Source organism: Apteryx rowi, unplaced genomic scaffold (genome assembly GCF_003343035.1).
Source record: "Apteryx rowi isolate R43461 unplaced genomic scaffold, aptRow1 scaffold_13, whole genome shotgun sequence".
NCBI lineage: Eukaryota > Metazoa > Chordata > Aves > Apterygiformes > Apterygidae > Apteryx > Apteryx rowi.
Window position 1 is genome coordinate 6,032,542 of NW_020447530.1, and position 17,520 is coordinate 6,050,061.

At 40.9% G+C, this 17,520-nt stretch overlaps 1 protein-coding gene and 1 non-coding gene across 2 annotated transcripts; one reads left to right on the top strand and one right to left on the bottom strand.

Moving 5' to 3' along the window:
• The first annotated feature begins 1,448 nt into the window (after window positions 1–1,448).
• ACTR10 (actin related protein 10 homolog) lies at window positions 1,449–13,870 on the top strand. Its single transcript, XM_026056194.1, has 13 exons — window positions 1,449–1,480; window positions 1,789–1,861; window positions 2,313–2,395; window positions 3,430–3,538; window positions 5,195–5,302; window positions 5,676–5,743; window positions 6,057–6,136; window positions 6,548–6,583; window positions 8,101–8,180; window positions 8,271–8,344; window positions 8,814–8,895; window positions 10,421–10,622; window positions 11,870–13,870. Exons 1-13 carry the CDS (start codon window positions 1,464–1,466, stop codon window positions 12,049–12,051), a joined length of 1,194 nt encoding a protein of 397 aa, XP_025911979.1. The 5' UTR covers window positions 1,449–1,463; the 3' UTR covers window positions 12,052–13,870.
• Window positions 13,871–17,166: 3,296 nt separating this feature from the next.
• Window positions 17,167–17,239, bottom strand: TRNAK-CUU. The gene has a single exon. It is a non-coding gene; the product is annotated as a tRNA-Lys (tRNA).
• Window positions 17,240–17,520: the final 281 nt, after the last annotated feature.

Here is a 17,520-nt window from a genome sequence, read left to right on the forward strand (position 1 = left end):
GGCCGGGTCGCGACTGCGGGGCGGGCCTGCTGCCGGGCGGGTGTTTCCGCTGGAAAAACGATGAGTTTCTCTTCACAGCCGCCTGCCTCCCTTTCATAAAGCCGAAATGCGAACTTTTTTTTTAAATTTATTTATATATTATGGGTGGAAGCAAAGTTGTTCAGTATTTAGGGAATTTCTGTCTTGGGCCAAAAGTGTTGCCGCGCTTCTCCTCCCCCCCCCCCAATCTGTGCTTTATTTCCTCCCGAAATCCGCCTTTAGGGTTAGAAATGCCACATTTCTGCGTTAACGTCCCRCATGTGCGCTGCCCTCACGGAATAAGGCCTCGTTCAAGGAACCTGCAGCTGGGCCCAGGATTAAAAATGCTCCTGAAGGAGACGCGCCCGAGGCTTCAGCAGCCGCCTGGAGAAATAGCTGCTAGTCCTGGGAGAGTGCACCAAAAATAAATAAATAAATAAATAAATAATTCAGCAAAATCGTTTCTTCAGATTTGTGCTACTCTCGCGGCTGGGCCAGGCCCGTGTCTGCAGCCGTGTGTTTTGGCAYGTTACCTGCCTTCCCCTCGAGCGGGATGCCGCTAGGGTCGTTTCCAACTTGCAGTTGTTGTGGAAAAATGGCAAATTAATTATACCCAAATACGACTGAAATGAAATAGGAGTTCACARGTTATTAGGGTGACAGGTGGAGACAACTGCATATACAAACTGGAATTGCGTAAGACTTTATTTTGGAAACTAAATGAAAAAAAAAGAAGTTCTGACTTATATCCATCCTTAATTTTTTTTTCTGAAATGAACTGAAGAAACATGTTGCCAGTTGCCAAATACCAAAAGAAAGCATTAATTGACCTTTTATTTTAAAAGTACTCAAGTTCCAGAAGTTTTATAGTTTTCTACTCAGATGTGTTTGAACTTATATTTAACAAGGAGCRGCGGAAGAAATGTCAAGCTCCTTAAAATCAAATCTTAAATTTCTTCTGTTTTTAATTTGCTTTTTTCAGTCCTTGGTTCTTGCAACCTTTAAGGTAAAATCCATTTATGGAAAGCTAGGTAGGTTTCTGAAAAGTTAGTTTTGGAGTTACTATTTGTATTGCATTGAATTGGAGTTGGATGCAGAGCCCTCATGTGTTTTAACAGGATGAGGATAAGCTTCAGGAGGAGAAAGAGTAACCAGTGATTTTGAAGCAGTAATGACTTAAATCACCCCAGACACTTGAAAAAGGAGTGCCTTTCAAAGTATAAAATAAGCTGTCAGGTGGGAGTAGATGACACAGAAGTATAAAAAGTCAATGAAACAGTATTGATCAACAGTGAAATAGGTGGCAGGACTAGCGTGGTGGTAATCAAGTTTTYGCGTTTTGTTTCTTCTAAATAAACATCACAGAAATTGAGGATTTAAAAGGGACATCATGACTTAATCCTGCCTATGCTTGCTGAGAGCTCTTCTGAAATCTGTGGGCCAGTATGGAGGAAGCAGGAAGGTATTTCTCTGGAAATTTAACAGGCAGTAATGAAGGTTTGTAAATGGATGATAGAAATTTTTTCCTCGGTGAAAAGTAGGAGGCACAGCAGAGTTGGGCATTACAGTCCTTATAAAAATGAAGAAAACTTGTTTTGTTTAATGCATCTGAGAGGGAGTCAATAAAAAGATGTAAAATCTTTCTTATTTGAAATGGCTACACGGAAAAAGCTTGTGCCAGACTTCTTTACAATTCCTGTTTGATGATTCATCAGCCTAGGATATTAAATAGTAATGYTGAATGATAAGGTTTTCAACTTTTTCTTCTAGGTGTGGTTTTGCAGGAGAAACAGGACCAAGATGTATTATTCCTAGTGAAATAAAGAAACCTGATGTCCCTAAGGTAAAACTTAACTTTTTTTTTTTTTAACAAAATTTTTATAATGTGTGATATGTTAGCTTATAGCTAATTTTCAGAGACAAGTTTTTTTTCCCTCATCAGCTATTTTTCATTATCTCATAACTTCTATTAAAAGATTATAACTAGATACAAGCAAGGATTATGCCAGCACTGTTATTAATTGGTATTCTGTGGATTATGCCTGCAGCTTRTGTTTGGGGCATTTATTGAGGAATTTTTTTGCCTAGGATGAGAGGATGGCAGCTTTGGAAATGTAACGTTGAGATAGGTTACCAGTATGAAAAATTGTCATGAATAAATGGAGTTTAGTTAGCCTGTGAGTTTATGAGGTGCATTGTTAATTACATAGAGAAAATCAGACAAAAATGAGCATTTCTTCATATATAATTGTTGTCTAGTATTTAAACTGACTATGGATATTTTTTCTTTACAGCCTATCAAAGTTGTTCAATATAATATTAATACAGAAGAATTATATTGCTATCTGAAGGACTTTATTCATATGCTGTATTTCAGGTGAGAGATACTTGGGCATTTGTTATTTAAGCCTTCTGCAGCTSTTTTCTGAGTATGTTGAGGGGTATTGTAAGTGTGACTGGAGACTCTTCTCTAGATGAATAAGAAAACAGAAACAAGATTTTGCAGGTGGCTGCCTGGCTGTGTTCTTGCTGAAGAAATTCAGTGCTGCTGAGATTCAAATTACATGCAAAGAATTAGTGCCGTTCAGCATCAGTTGATCTCTAGAAATGAAAATGTATCTCAATAAGTTGTCTTTTAAAAACTGTGGCACGCACAAAGGACTTGGTAGCGGAAATCATTACCTAAGGAGTTGTACTGATTTTGGTAGGGCTGTATACGGGGCCTATGCAAAGCTCGTCTTGTATCAGTGGAAAACCTGATCTACGTATGACCATGGTTTGGAGGGAGGGACCTTAACCTGTAGAAACCTGTTCATTTTTACTTGTGTAATACATCTTTTTATTGTTTTATTTTTTARTACCATTAGTGTATAATGAATATGAAGTTGGATTTGGTAACTTTCTCTCTTTGCATCCGATCTTTATTTTTTCACAGTAAAAATCAATGTTTGACAGGGAAACAAATACTTGATTTCTGTGCCTCAGTTCTTCAGGTGTGTGTGGGGGGGTTTCTGTCCTGTATCACCATTTTGTAATTGAAATCAGCACATCTGTATTCTGTTCCTTTCTCTTTTATGGACATATTGTACGACACTGGACAAGCCATTAATAGCTCATATGTGTGACTATTTTTGCATTTCTTTATATTGGTTTAGAAACGTGTAATGTTCAGAACTACASTCTGCTGGCAGAGAGCTCTATAACTTGTTTTCTGTAACTCAGTCCCCTAACTCTCTTTTGGGAAGTGTTGTCTAGTTTATATGGGAAAAAACTTTGAGATCTGCCATGGAAAATGCTATCTAAATGCAAATTGTTAGGATTTTTGAGGGGAATGAAATGTTACAGTAATGTTGGTTCCATAATACGTGTGTAAACTTAAAAATTTTGGTTTATACATCCTGTGTTTTTTAGACATCTGCTGGTGAATCCRAGAGACCGTCGTGTTGTGATCATAGAGTCTGTCTTATGCCCTTCACACTTCAGAGACACACTCACGAGAGTGCTTTTCAAGCATTTTGAGGTACACATTTTACCTAACTACTGTATGTGCTARGCATTACACTTGACAGTAGAAATTTTACTTAAGATCTCTACCAGATGTGGATAAAGAAGTGAAAAATAATGCCAGAAGGATAAGAGAGGCATAAAGAAGATGAATAAAAGGTTGTCTGGGGGAAATGGGGCTTTGTGATGAGACAAAAGGYGCTTTTCTGTTCTGTTCGGACCCTTCATACGTAAGGCCACAAAACAGCAGCTGCTAACAAGAATCCCAAAGGTTTCTGTGGCTTGTAGGAAAATATAGCTCACATCATGCCATTCTAGACAGATCCAATAATCTCCATTGAGCACTGCCTGAAGCCAGAATTTATATTTAAACACTTTCTATTGCTCCGTCAGCAAATCTCCTGGCTTATACCAGAGTCAATATCTTTGCCTAGCACATGATCTAACCTCTGGCTGTACTCATTTAGATATGAATTTACCTGAAATTTATGATCTTCTCYGCTTAATCAGTCTTTTTGATAGATTCAGGAAAAGTCTGAAACTAATTCTTGCTTAGTTCTAATGGAAAGTCTTTTGGAAGGTGATTCCATAATTTTTCAGTTCAGATAGAGCAAAGGTTAAGGTTTTTCTATAAAAAGCGGTGAAACTAGTTTGTCTGCAGTGCTTCTCCACTGTGCTTCCAGGACCCGATTTAAAAACTAATCTTAAACTTCTGCATAATTCTTTCCTACTGCACATAACATATTCTGATGCCTTGAAGTCACTGAAAGATTTGAGTGATTTTTTTTTTTTTTAATCCCCTCCCAGAAAAAAAAATAAAGGTCACAGATAAAGCACTCCCATGCAAAATCAATTGTCTAAAGTGACTCATGACTTGGAGAGTTGTGTTTTGATGGTGAGGCTTTGTAGCTTGTTAACAAGCCAGTTGATGCTGAAGTGAAGCTCACTTTCACCTGCTAAGATTTCCATTTGGGGCTAAGAGTAAGAGTGGCATTTTAAAAAAAGGTCAATATTATAACTTCTGTCTCTGAGCAAGGTATCAGTAATGTTGTCCTTAAATGCAGGCTTTAACGAAATTCCTCATTTAATTCGTACATCAAGGTATGATATTTAGTAAAGGAACTGTCACTATCTAGAAAAGATGATTTATGAAATTCTGGGAGGAAGGGGTAGTTCGCACATAATTATGGTTTGAGTTTTGACATTGCTTTGGGTAAAGTGTTTTAAATAAGCGGTCTTAATCTTTCCTGAGGTTGTGTGTGTCCTTATAGGGCACACTTTTATGGGTTTTATATCACCTTTATTCACATCTTGAGATCTTTACAGTATTCCATATACATTTCAAGTAGCCATATTTTAGTTTCTTTAATTTCTCTTCAAATGACTTTGACTTAAGGTGAATTCCATAATGAATATTTGCTTTTCTTAGAAACCTGTTTTAAGGTTCATTATTACTGAAGCACTTGGTATGTACCATGAATAAGATGAGCATAGATTTTAGTATCTTGTTGTATTTTGTTCATTACTACGCTCCTTTAAATCCTGAATTAAAAATGGATACCTCAATATATAGGTGTTTGGATTTTGCTTTTAATATGGCATTTTGGGAAAACATCGCTGATTTTTGGGTGGGTTGTCTGCTCTGTCAATTGTCCTGTTGGTTTCCATACAGGTACCTTCTGTTTTGTTTGCTCCAAGTCATCTAATGTCTCTCCTGACACTTGGGATCAATTCTGCCATGGTGTTGGACTGTGGATATGCGGAAAGCTTGGTGCTGCCTGTATCCTTTAATAATACAGAACCAAAAATTTTGACACTAAGGCTATTATGACAAGCTKCTATTTTATTGACTTTAAGTGTGATATAAAAGCAATAGGAACAAACCAGCCAATCCAGGTTTTGGCTATCATGTGTCATGATTTGGGGAATCTCTTTGTAACTGATTTGCTAAGCTTGTGTTCCCTTAAAACTTGGGAAAGGTGGTATGGGACTCTTAAATGGTTAGTAACTGTATATACTATAAATTAGTTTTGGAGGAAAGTAGTTATAAAGAGTTTACACTAGCTAATGTGAGAAAAAGTTGAGGAGAAAAGCCAGTGACTTTAGATTGCAAATCATTATAAAAAAAGGAGGATTTCCTGAGCTTCCTGAAGATATATGAGGGAATCCCAATTCTGAGCTGCTGGGGTGCTCTTCCTTTGGGAGGAAAGGCTATCCACAGGTAAGTTAGCAGTTACACATCCAAGGTGACTGTTGGTTGAGTTGTGAAAGTTAATCTTTGACTGTTGACCAAAGATTCCTATTGAACATGCCTTAAATCATAACTGTTGCTGTGATAGTATAACGTTTTTTAAATGAGCAGAGTTTGGCTTTTGCTGATGTAGTAAAAGCTGTGGAAATCAGTTCTACTTCAGTCTATATTTAAAATAATGTAACTGAAGGGTATAAATACTATCCCATCAGTATAGTGAATATACAGAGAATGAGCATGAGCTAATAGCTATCTTTAACTAACTTAATTTACAATGTTTTAGGGAGCTGGGATATCAGTTGTTGGAGCAATGCACAGTTGATACAGGATTAGCCAAAGGACAAAGCCTTCCATCTGTGATGGGTAAGGTCTTTTTGATGTTGCTTAAGAGCTCAGAACTTGGACTGGGGAGAGTGGGTTAATTCTGGCAGTGAATAAAATGAATTCCATATTTCTTCAACACATCTTACACATTCCTACTTGCATATTTCTTTATCTATATTATATTCAATAATTATATTGTTTTTATGACAAGCCACTCATAACAGTACATTTGAAAGCACTGATAAAAGTTCTTTAGTAATCATTCAGTTAGTCTGGAGAGAAGACAAACTCTTTATTTCTCTTTTCAATATTCCTTCTTTCTTAGAAATCTTTAAAAGTTGCTGTCAAAATGAAAGTTTAATATTTTGGTATTGAATGTAATTCAAAGTTAGTTTCTTGAATTTTCTTTCTACTTAAGATGCTTTTGTTCTAAGTTATTTTTTATTGCAGGCTCAGTTCCAGAAGACATAGTCGAGGATATAAAAGGTAAAATTTTCTACTTCGGGAAACCTTAGTTTATTAAATTATGCTCTGGAGGAGAATATGTTAATAGCAAGCGTGCAATACTTTACATTTAGGTATTTATTTTGTCTTCTCTGTTTATCGTATTTGTTACTTACCAGAAGAACTTGCAGTGTTCTTTCTCTTTGAAAGCAAACACAAAACCATGTTGAATCCTTTTCAGATTTAGCTTTAACCTTGTCAGGGTATAGCTCATAGATATATTCTGTAGATTAGTGCAGTAAGAGTGTTAAACTATTGTATATATCTTTTGATCGGGAGGCTAGGTTAACTTTGTGTTCTGTTTTTTTAACTACCGATATTTTGTTTGCTGTTTATAAATGTGTACAGTGTGTGCTCTGTATGGGGCTTAGAATTAGAAGATCTAATTTTTGAAAACTGGTATCATGGATATGTTTTGGTTGCAGATGCAGAATTAAAGCAATCTTGCATCATGACATCAGAAATTTTGAAGTTAATTTTGTGTATAAATTTACTAGGAAGGCTCAGTTTGCTTTAAAGTCAACTTCAGAGAAATTTAAAGTATGCATAAAAGAAATTTTGGTATGTTCATCAGGTAGACAAGATGAGTCAAGGACTACATTTACACTAGAAAAAACAGGGTATATCTTCATGCAGAACTTAAAAGAGCTCCTACGTGATGTTTCATGTGCAACAGAGCTAAAAATATATAATCATAGAACATAATATAGTGTATATCTCTTGGACCAAACAAAGAAATCCATCAATCAAGTGCAAAATAACTTAAATTTGCCTGATGGTTTGTCACATGGAAGTTGCTTTTCTAGATTCTGGACTCAGACACAGTTTTCCGATTGGTTCTGGATTTTACGCAGTCTTTTGTAACCAGATGTAATATGCTGATATTTGAAACTGTGATTGCCTCTGTATTGAAGGGTTGTTTCTTTGTGACAGAGATTTATGAAGAAGATGCTCATTATATGCTTATTTATCTGTATCTGGCACAAATAAATTTCACAGCTGGGATGCAAATGAAATTGTGCGCTGTCAGTGTTGCGTGGCGAAAAGCCCCCTCCGGAGCTTTAAGGCTGAAGACTCGCACTATGAAAAATGTTACATGATGACAGATTGTTTTAAAAAATGAGCAATGTCTCATTTGAAGTCCTGGTGCAAGACAGGAACGGGCTGTTTTACAGCAGAATGCTGCCCCTGCCACCTTGTGGTAACTGAAGGATGTGATTGATCATGTCCCTCTGACTTTATATCTTACGTAGCTTGTCTGAGAAAGAAATCTTGCCTGTCCTAGCCTAGTTTTGATGTCAGCTTCATTTAAACTCGTGGTCTAGATAGCATCTGAACTCTGCTAAGGTGCAGAGACTATTTGTTTGCATTCAGTTTTATTGTCTTGCACTAGGAAGGGCCTAAAATATGTGTTCATCTCTAAATTAAAATTGTCTGTACTGGTGATGAAAGGATCCAACCAAAGTCTCTCTGCTGCCCCTTCCTTTTCTTTTATAAAGTCCGCACTTGTTTTGTGAGTGATCTCCAGCGTGGACTGAAAATCCAAGCAGCAAAGTTCAACATTGATGGCAGTGCCGAGGTGGGTGGAGAATAAAGTTGATCTTAATCTTTTGAAGTACCTATAGTTTTTTATGCTTTTAAAATAATGCATGTATGTTTTTATTTGTAGCGTCCTTCTCCGCCTCCAGATGTGGACTATCCGTTAGATGGAGAAAAGATTCTGCATGTAGTTGGCTCTATCAGGTTAGAAGTACTGTAGTCAAGCTTTTATCTTTTAGGGGAATATATTTTCAACTCTAACAGCATATTACATGATAGGAGAGTGATAACTTTTCCTAAAACTGAATTTTAATGAAGTGTTTGATATAGTTTTTGCCTCTCTTAGGTTAAACTTTTGTGCTGGGCACAGTGCAAGCCTGCAATAAAAGGTGTCCGCTTCCCCAAAGAGCTCACAGTTGAAGATGAGAGCCAACAGATTGAAAGGAAGGGGGAAGATGGGGAGATATAGGGCATATTAATGCATGATGAGACAGGTTTAGTGGAGTGAATGGGGCTGCGCCTTCTCCCTTTGGCACTGCCTGGTGCACCGTCTGACAGAAGAAGTTGTGATGTTGTGCCAGCAGCAGGAAGCTTGTAGTTGTTTCCAGCCCTGCTATTAACCTGTAGTGTAGCATTGCTTCTCATTAACACTCATTTTCTGTCTTTTCAACAGAGACTCAGTTGTCGAAATACTGTTTGAACAGGATAACGAAGAGAAATCTGTTGCCACTTTAATCTTAGATTCACTCATTCAGGTATCTTTATATTATAAACAACTGCTTGAATGCCTCCAGCCCTATAGAGCCTGCTCTTATAAATGGCTTTTTGCAGAGTAACACCCCTCTGAGTGTAGGTTACAATTGGTTTAAAAATCATAGCATACCTTGACTCCTAAGGTTCTGCTCCRTGACTGGAGCTATGGGGTAGCCAGCCACCATGTGTCATCCGCTCTGGGAAACATCTGTGACCGTTTTCTTACTCTTCAGTGTACTGCAGTGTATCTAGGACAGTTATCTGCCAAGAAAAGAAGCAATGCAGTACTCGCCCCTCAGCAAAAGTGATAAGCTACCTTACATTTGTTTTGGGGTGAGAATCTGTACGTATGTAATGATCAAGGAGTAGTTAATACTTCGTATCGTTATAGGAATTATAATGCTTAAACTAGAGTGACTTAGACATTATGATTCTTCTTTTTTCAAGGTGTTTCGCCTAGAATTAGACTTGGGTATCCTGCAGACTGCTTGTTTACCAAAGATACTGTCAAACTAGTCTGGACATCTCTGTTATACAGGCAGTATTTCAGATACATTTTGGAAATCTTTCTTGGCATATACAAACACTTCATTTTGTATTATAGTGAGAGAAAAATGGATTATAAAACCGCTCTGAAAGGAAATTTTCATTATGCGGTGATGTAAGTTTATTAATTAAAGCTGATTTCCTGCGTTTATTAATGCCATTTAAATTAGTTTGCTGAGACATAATTTACTTGAGGGCCATATACTTGAATGTCGTGACAGGCATTTCAATTAAAATTCCTTATGAAAACAAATTGTTTAACAAGATCTGTGCCTGGACTCCTCACTTCTGTACTCTGGGTATTCACCTTGCATCGCTCCTCCTTTGGCCGGAACAAAGACAGATGTTAAATAGTGTCCAGTTACTTCTGCTGGACAAGAGGACCCCAACAGCCTGGATTTTTTTTCGTTTTTGAAGGGACAGCACAGATCTGCTTGGGAGGGGCAGAACTGACAAAGCTTGGTTTTCTCCTGCCTTTGTGCTTTGTAGTTAGATTCTCTGATGCCTATGGCAAGCTCCAGCCGAAAATTTTTCTGCCATTGAGAGTTTTGTAACATCTCTCTCCCGCATAGATTACATGCAGCTAAAAAGAGTCAAGCTCATAAGTTGCACTTTTTTTGCTCTCTGAGAGCATTGCTTGAGTTTCTGCCCCTTTCTTCCATCACATGTTCTCCCAGAACCCATGGGAATTAACGTCACTGATATCTCTGTCCTCTGTTGCCTTGACCGATCTCAACTAAAGGGGTTTACAGGGGCTCACAGACTCACAGCACGCTCACCTAAGCCTCAGCTGGGCAGTTCCTTAAGCCTAGTTTTCTTGAGAAGTCTGGGTAAAAATTGATGTGGGTTATACGCTTCTGTTAAGTATGAGAAAACAGCAATGTAACCGCATAGGAAAACTAACTGAATTTCTAACAGACCTTTGAATGCTTGTACGTGCAACGTCAGTTAAAGGATTTTATTTATTCCTTTTTCCATTAGTGCCCAATAGACACGAGGAAGCAGCTGGCGGAGAATTTGGTAGTTATTGGTGGCACTGCTATGTTGCCAGGATTCCTACACAGGCTAATGGCCGAAATCAGATACCTGGTAGAGAAACCAAAGTACAAAGAAGCACTTGCCACTAAGACCTTCAGGATTCACACTCCACCTGCCAAACCCAACTGTGTGGCATGGCTGGGAGGTAAGAATAAAAATGGCTGTTAAGCCAAGGTACAAAGTGAAAAGCAAACCTTCCAAGGGGGATTTGAAATGAACACATAGCAGTAAAATTTGGGTGAACTATTGAAGGAACTGTTGAAGTTAAGCTGTGTCTGAGCTCTGTGGAATTGTTATGCCCTCGTGGAAGAAATTCTGCAGAGCAAAACTCCCTCAGGGACATCTGGAGGGTGGAATGGCACCACAACCTATCCAATCGTTAAACAGGTGACGTGCGATTTGAACCAGCGGTGTGTGAGATGAGTTGTTGATGCAAGTGCAATGCACAGTTACTGCCATCTGGTGGCACCGGTAAAATAATTAGCCGGAGCAGAGACTTGCTGCATATATGAAGATCTGCTTAGTGATGAAAGTTTAATTACTGACTGAGAAGCTGCTAGCTGTGGGCCATGCTAGGGGCTGTTCGCTCCGTGTGCCATTCCCAAGCGTCTGTAGCAAATATTGCTACTCCACAGTGGGTTTTGGATGCAGTACTGACGTGTCAGGGAACAAGTATGGTCAAGAGGGGCTTTGCTTTGCTTGCAGCTCTGTTCCAGGGGGTTCTYAGGTTGGCAAAAATTCTTGCTTTTGTAATCTTTCAGTTAATAGCTGAGCGCATCTGGTATGTAGGAGGAATTAAGTTGGACTGTRAAGACAGATTTTGTTTCCATATGTTTTAAAACATAAATGTTTATCAAATTTAAGTTTTAAAACCCTGTGAGTCTAGTTCTAGGAGTAGCAAACAAGGATGGTTTCARTGCACCAAGGTCCCTGACACTGTTTTTTTTTTACTAGCAGTGTTAGTCAGCTGCTGTCATCTGGCTCTTCTCACAGCTTGTGTAAACCACTTCTTATAGGTATTGTGTGACACCCTTTGTGGGGAGAGGAAGTCTCCTTAATCRCAAGATGGTACTTGTTTGAAGTGCATAAAACCAAAATTTCTATGAAAGGCTTATCACAAGAAGCAGGCCATCATAAGAATTGGCCATTTCTTTCTCAGCAGAGACTAGATGAATCTTTGTTTTCAGATACTTACAAGGGGTATAAATTGAAGCAATTTGGTACTAGCCGTGCTATGATAAAAGGAAAGTGGCTAGATCCAGCGTATCATCCTGTCATTGCTATAATTTGGGGGGCAGAGCTGAAAAAGAATAATTGAGATTCTTGATATGAAGAATTAGAAAAAATTCATTTCAGCAAATTAATGCAAAATTCTTTGTTTCAAYAACGTAGGAGCCATTTTTGGAGCACTTCAGGACATACTTGGGAGCCGTTCTGTGTCCAAAGAGTATTACAGCCAAACAGGCCGCATACCTGACTGGTGCTGTCTCAATAATCCTCCACTGGAAATGATGTTTGATGTTGGAAAAGCACCCCCACCRCTGATGAAGAGGGCTTTCTCTACTGAGAAATGAACATCCAAACGCTACACAAGTTCTCTTTGTCTCTTTCCATTACATGTATACACAGTGGAATTTTTTTTGTATTAAGTAGTTTGTGCATAACRCTTAAAAATGACCTATGTGGATGTTTCTTGGGAGCATGGCAGTAGGTAATAACACTGTACTCTAGAACTGTATCCAGTTATAGTTTAGCAACTTAACTCTRGTAAGTAACATGATATTTTTGTCCTCTTCTGAGGAAATTATATGTAGTCATGAGTTGTTACCTAATGATTTGTTTGTTATTTATCTGTACAGTAAATTACGTTGTTGAGAGAATTTGTTTTTAAGACATTTTTATTTTAAATACACTTAGAAGAATGAAGGACAGTCTGCTACAGGAAACACCTATGAACGTTTTTCTGCAAACTCTGCAGAAAATATTTCACCCATGAAGTAATTTGGATCACACGTGAGAACCTCTAGGAAATGGTTTTGGGCTGTTTAGCAAAAGGTGCTGGGGTAGTATTTTCCCTGGACAGAGTCCTGTTTTCAGAGATTGAACCGAAGACTTTTCTGCCTTAAATTGTCGCACAGTGCTGAGCTAACAACTCTCCCCGTATCTCTGCTCCAAGAAAGGATTCAACCATTTCAGAATTATAAATAGGGTTGCAAGGAGAACTTGACTCTCTTATTGAAAGGTCACATTTAGAAGTCAGTTTTTCTCTTCCTTCCCCCRGTCGAAAATACTAAAATTCTTTGTCCTGCAGCAGTATCTATTAAATGAAAATGCAAAGCAGAGCTCTGACAGTTACTGTGCAATAACTATCGATATGGAGACCAAAAGCAATAAAACACTTAATGTTCTAAATAGGAAATGAAGTGAGTATTTTGTTCTCTGCTCCTGGGATAAGGAGGCCAGTTCCTTCTTTTGTTGATGCAGCATAATTATTTTTCCTGCATATCCATGTGAATGCTGAAACAGTTGCGGGCTTGTAGCGTTCAGCACTGCATTTTAATTACTCTTAAAGCTGATAARTTCACCGTTGAAGAAAAAAGTGTACATTTGGATATTAACACTATAATTAGGAACTGYGGGCTAATTAAAAGGCTCTTAGCAATGCTGTAACCTTACATATTGAAGGAAAAGGAACAGTCCTGTGGGAAAACACACATATACACTCAAATTCCTCTGCTAGAGCTGCTGTTTTGGTTTGTCATGATTCTTATTGTCCTTCCATAATATTGCCTTGAATAACTTTGCGTGCACAACCGTGGCTGCCAGTGGATACGGAGACAGTGGCAGGGCATCGCAGCAACATCGCTCGCTCCTTGGGACAGGCGTTTCCACTGGCCTCAGAAGGCCACTAAACTTGCCGCCAATGTGCCTAACTTACTGAACAAATGGTGACCCTGCTCTTGCCTGCTTGTTACTGAGGTTTAAATCCCGCCCAAGGAGGTATTACTTAGCTCAAACTTTGGGGKGKRTGTGTATATATAATATATATTCTATAAAAATTATATCTAAAAATTATATATATAAAATTATGGAGGGGGGTTGTAATGTGATATATCATGTCTGCTGTGGCCAGTTTCCCCATGCTGTCTGCTAACTACCTGCTGAGGTTCCTGAAACACAGTTCTAGAAGTTAAGTGTATATTTAAAGAAAGATTCTTGCGGTAAAACTGACTTCTGGCAGCGTGCTGCAGCATTTAAATCAGCTTCTGCTCCCGTTTGTCATTCTCTTTCATAAATGCTTTACCTTTGCATGTGGCRTTAGTTGACAAATGGTAGTAGATGCTCCTTTTTTTCTTAATGTTTTTAAATAAAAAACAGGAGTCACTGCTTAAAGTGTTGTGCTCTGTCATGCRTGAGATTTTGCTGATTGGTCACAGTGGCCCGATAGCATTAACACAGATGATTTCTCTCCGGTGGTGTTGGCAGGTATATTTTTTAATCGTCTTCTTCCTAATATGTTAGCTTCAAAGCAGGTGCTCGGCTGTTACACRGAAAGCATAAAAAAATAAACAAACATAGTTGTGAGCAGTTAATGATTTATGATGTTTTATAATCCGTGGATGAGTTTGCTCTTGTAGTGATCATATCTTACTCCTCAAAGCACGCTGGCCTGGCCAGCACCGCCTCTCTGCACTGACGCAGTCCAAACCCTCTGCGGCTTTCCAGATTAAACCTTTTGCATGGGTTGTGATGACCACCCACGAGACTTTCCTGCAGCAACCTGAGGACACTAACGGCGTGGCGTGATACAGAAACACGTTCTTCGGCACAGACTATGATCTCTGTCAGGCCCTAGCCTGGGCTTGGGAAAATGGATTAAACACTAGAGATACGTGTTTGCCCATTGCGTCTGGTATCTAGCGTTCTTTTAAGTCTGAGGGTTATTCTGTTCTTGCTTGCCTTTGCTCTCTATCTCCTTATGTCGTTCTTGACYGTTGCTGATGCCACTCGCACAGCCTGTTGCAACTCACTTAAGCTCCGCTCCTCTAAGCCTGTGATCCTTTAATGGTCTGGAATCCTTGAGGATGGCACCAGTGGATTCCTCAAATACCAGCGTTCCCCTTGTTCCTCTGTGTGTTCAGGGCCTTCACTCAAACTGCACTTTATGTTCTCCTTTACCAAACACTTTTTATCTCCCCTACAGCAGGACCGAGGACTACTGTGTTGCATGCAAGAGTCAGAGTGTCCCTTCCTGCAGGGCCCTGCTGCGTGGTGTGCTGCTCCGCCGTGGTACCATGCCGTAAGCTTCCTCCCAAGGCACCTAGGGGCTGGGCAGCTGACTCGGGAATCCAGCTACTTCTGGCAAGACRACCTGTGAGTGAGGTCTGCTTCTCGTTAGAGGGCTGAACAAGGGAGGAGCTAATGAGCCTAATACTTAGCGTGTGAGGTTTGAACAGTCTGGAGCAGTCTTTGGCAAGCGTTTGGGGTAACTGCATTTTCCTGAGTGACTTCAGAAAGTACGTATGATTGTAACAGTTATGCTTTAAAAAAGCACATGAGTAAGAATCCAGTTTTTAGAGACCAGTGTGCTACGTCCCTGTTCTTAACTTGTTCCCAGTCTGTGATACGATCACAGACTGGCTGAAAAGAAGCTATTTCATTGCAAGGTGCACAGAGCCATCCTTAGACCTGGACAGAGAACATTCAGACCCAAGTTCTGTTGCTCGTTTTCAYTTATAATGTGAATAATTGGGATGCAGCTTCACAACATAGGTTCTGTCTTGTCTCTGTGAGAATTAACCCAGAGCCTATCGAGGCTTGCTCCTGAAAGCAGAGTTTGCCATCAGCCCTAGTCCTGTGGAGCTGGTAAGGGTTACTCATGTCAGTAAATAGTTCAGTGTGAAGAACATGCAGGGAAGATTAGACTCCTACACAGTGTGTGTGTGTGGAGTTACAATGATTTAATTTTCTTGAACTGCAGGAGACAGAAGTCAAGGAAATTCAGAATATTCCTACTCATTCCCTTCCCTGTGTGAAGGTATTCAGTGGTATTTCTGTACCTGYTGTGCTTGCGCATCCCAAGAAGTTTCACAAACCCTGCGTGTGCTGCCGCCTCCTTTCTGCCCACTCTGCTTTTCTCTTGTAGCGTTTCTGCATCAGGGAACAACTTCAACTGCTGCTTCCAACAGCACAACTAGAAATTTTAAGTTCTACGTTACTGGCAGGTTTAAAACCAGAGTCCCATGACCTGCTAAGGATAGAAACAGGATTTTTATGTCATTGAAGGGATAAGGAAAGACTGTTCTCCACTTTTCAGAACTATGAGCCCTGTACAGCACTTAGAGATCACAACTTAAATGTTTTATCATATAGAGAAGGATTTAGCTAGTTTTTTTTTCAGCATAAATGTTACAATTCTTCCCTCCTTGGCATGACAGGAGTCCATGGATCCTCAGGGCAGAAAAATTCAGAGTGAAACTCAAACGTTTTAGCAGGGAAGACAGTAATGGAAATAAACTGCTAGAGTAAATGGAGTGTTTTTCTCCGAAGTTCTCAGATCTTGACTGGATGTTTTGCTTTAGCCAAGCGAATAACTAGGGCCAAGTCTCCAATGACTGCAGCGAGGAGRTGACCGCGACCCTGGGCTGCCGCAGCCAGATGAGGCTGAGCGGTGAGCAAGTATCCTGCTCAGCACAGCATTTGGCACCCAGGAACTGAATTATCCCCATCCAACTTCTCTTGGATCGTGTACGTTGGCACCCGTGTGTAGGGCTGAAGACAGGAGAGAGGCCTGGAAAGGARTGGGGCTCGTTTGGCTGGTGGAGAGATCCGGTCCGTGGTGGGAGGTTGGGTCAGGTGAGATGCAAGGGCAGTTGGTTGCTCGAAGGAACCAGGCGAGGTTGGAAAGACTTCAGAGCTGGGAGCACTGTCCCGTTGGCCAAGGCCGGGGAGTGATTGCCCTGCRGGTCCTCTTAATCCCTGATGGTATTTGACAGTACATTTTTTTGGTATAAATGCCTCGAAATATTCACAAGCACAGTCTCTTAAACCCTACAGACCCCTTATCCAAAAGATTGAATGGTATAGAGGTATTTGGCGGTATATTTTTTTGGTATAAATGTCTCAAAATATCCCAAGCACAGCCCATCACTGGTCGCTGCATGTCTGCGCTGAGTTTGTGGAGCCTTAGGAGCATCCAGCACTGGTCTCTAGCAGAACTGGCTTTAACARCATCCCCTAAACTCACTTTCCAAGTAATACAGCATTTATTGTGATCGCTGCCAAACTGCTGTACAGTACGACCGCACCGGGAACGCTCTCTTTCCGAGTTCCTTGGCATGCTCCGATCCTGCTGGAGCAGGGAGGGAAACGAGCTCCCTGGCTGCGCTGGAGGTGCCCCAGCAGCCCTGTTCCTGGGGAGATGCACGTGTCCCCGGGACAGGCCTTTCCCCAGGCCCTGGAGCCTTGAAACAGCCTCTGCAAAAAGCGCAGCGGAGGCAGGTGGGGTGCGGGCAGACGAAGGCATYGTGCAGCTGGGCCCCGGGAGGTGCTGGGCCCCGGTGGGGGCCGTCCGAGCAGCCGCCCCGCACAGCAGCAGGCGAAAAGGGCAGGGAGTCCCCGGGGCCCGCGGGCTGCCCAGCGCGAAGCCCTCCGGCAGCTAGGCAAAAAAGGAAGAAAAAAACAGCCTCCGCCCAACGTGGGGCTCGAACCCACGACCCTGGGATTAAGAGTCCCATGCTCTACCGACTGAGCTAGCCGGGCGCTCTACAATTAACTTTTAGCCATGCGCTCTTGACGAGTCTATGAGCGTGTGCATGCCCAGCGACCTGACGTCACCACCCTGGGTGTGGCTCCTCCCTCAGAGCCCCGCCCCGCCTGCGCTGGCCCACTCCGAGAAGGGAGGAGAATTGAGCCCCTCTCTGGGCGAGCGCTGATTGGCCGGCGCGCCGGCCAATGGGAGCGCTCGTTGTTGGGCCGTGGGGAGCGTGAGTGAGCCGGGGGCGGGAGGGGGGCCCCGTCGGGCTGAACCGAGCGCGCTGCCG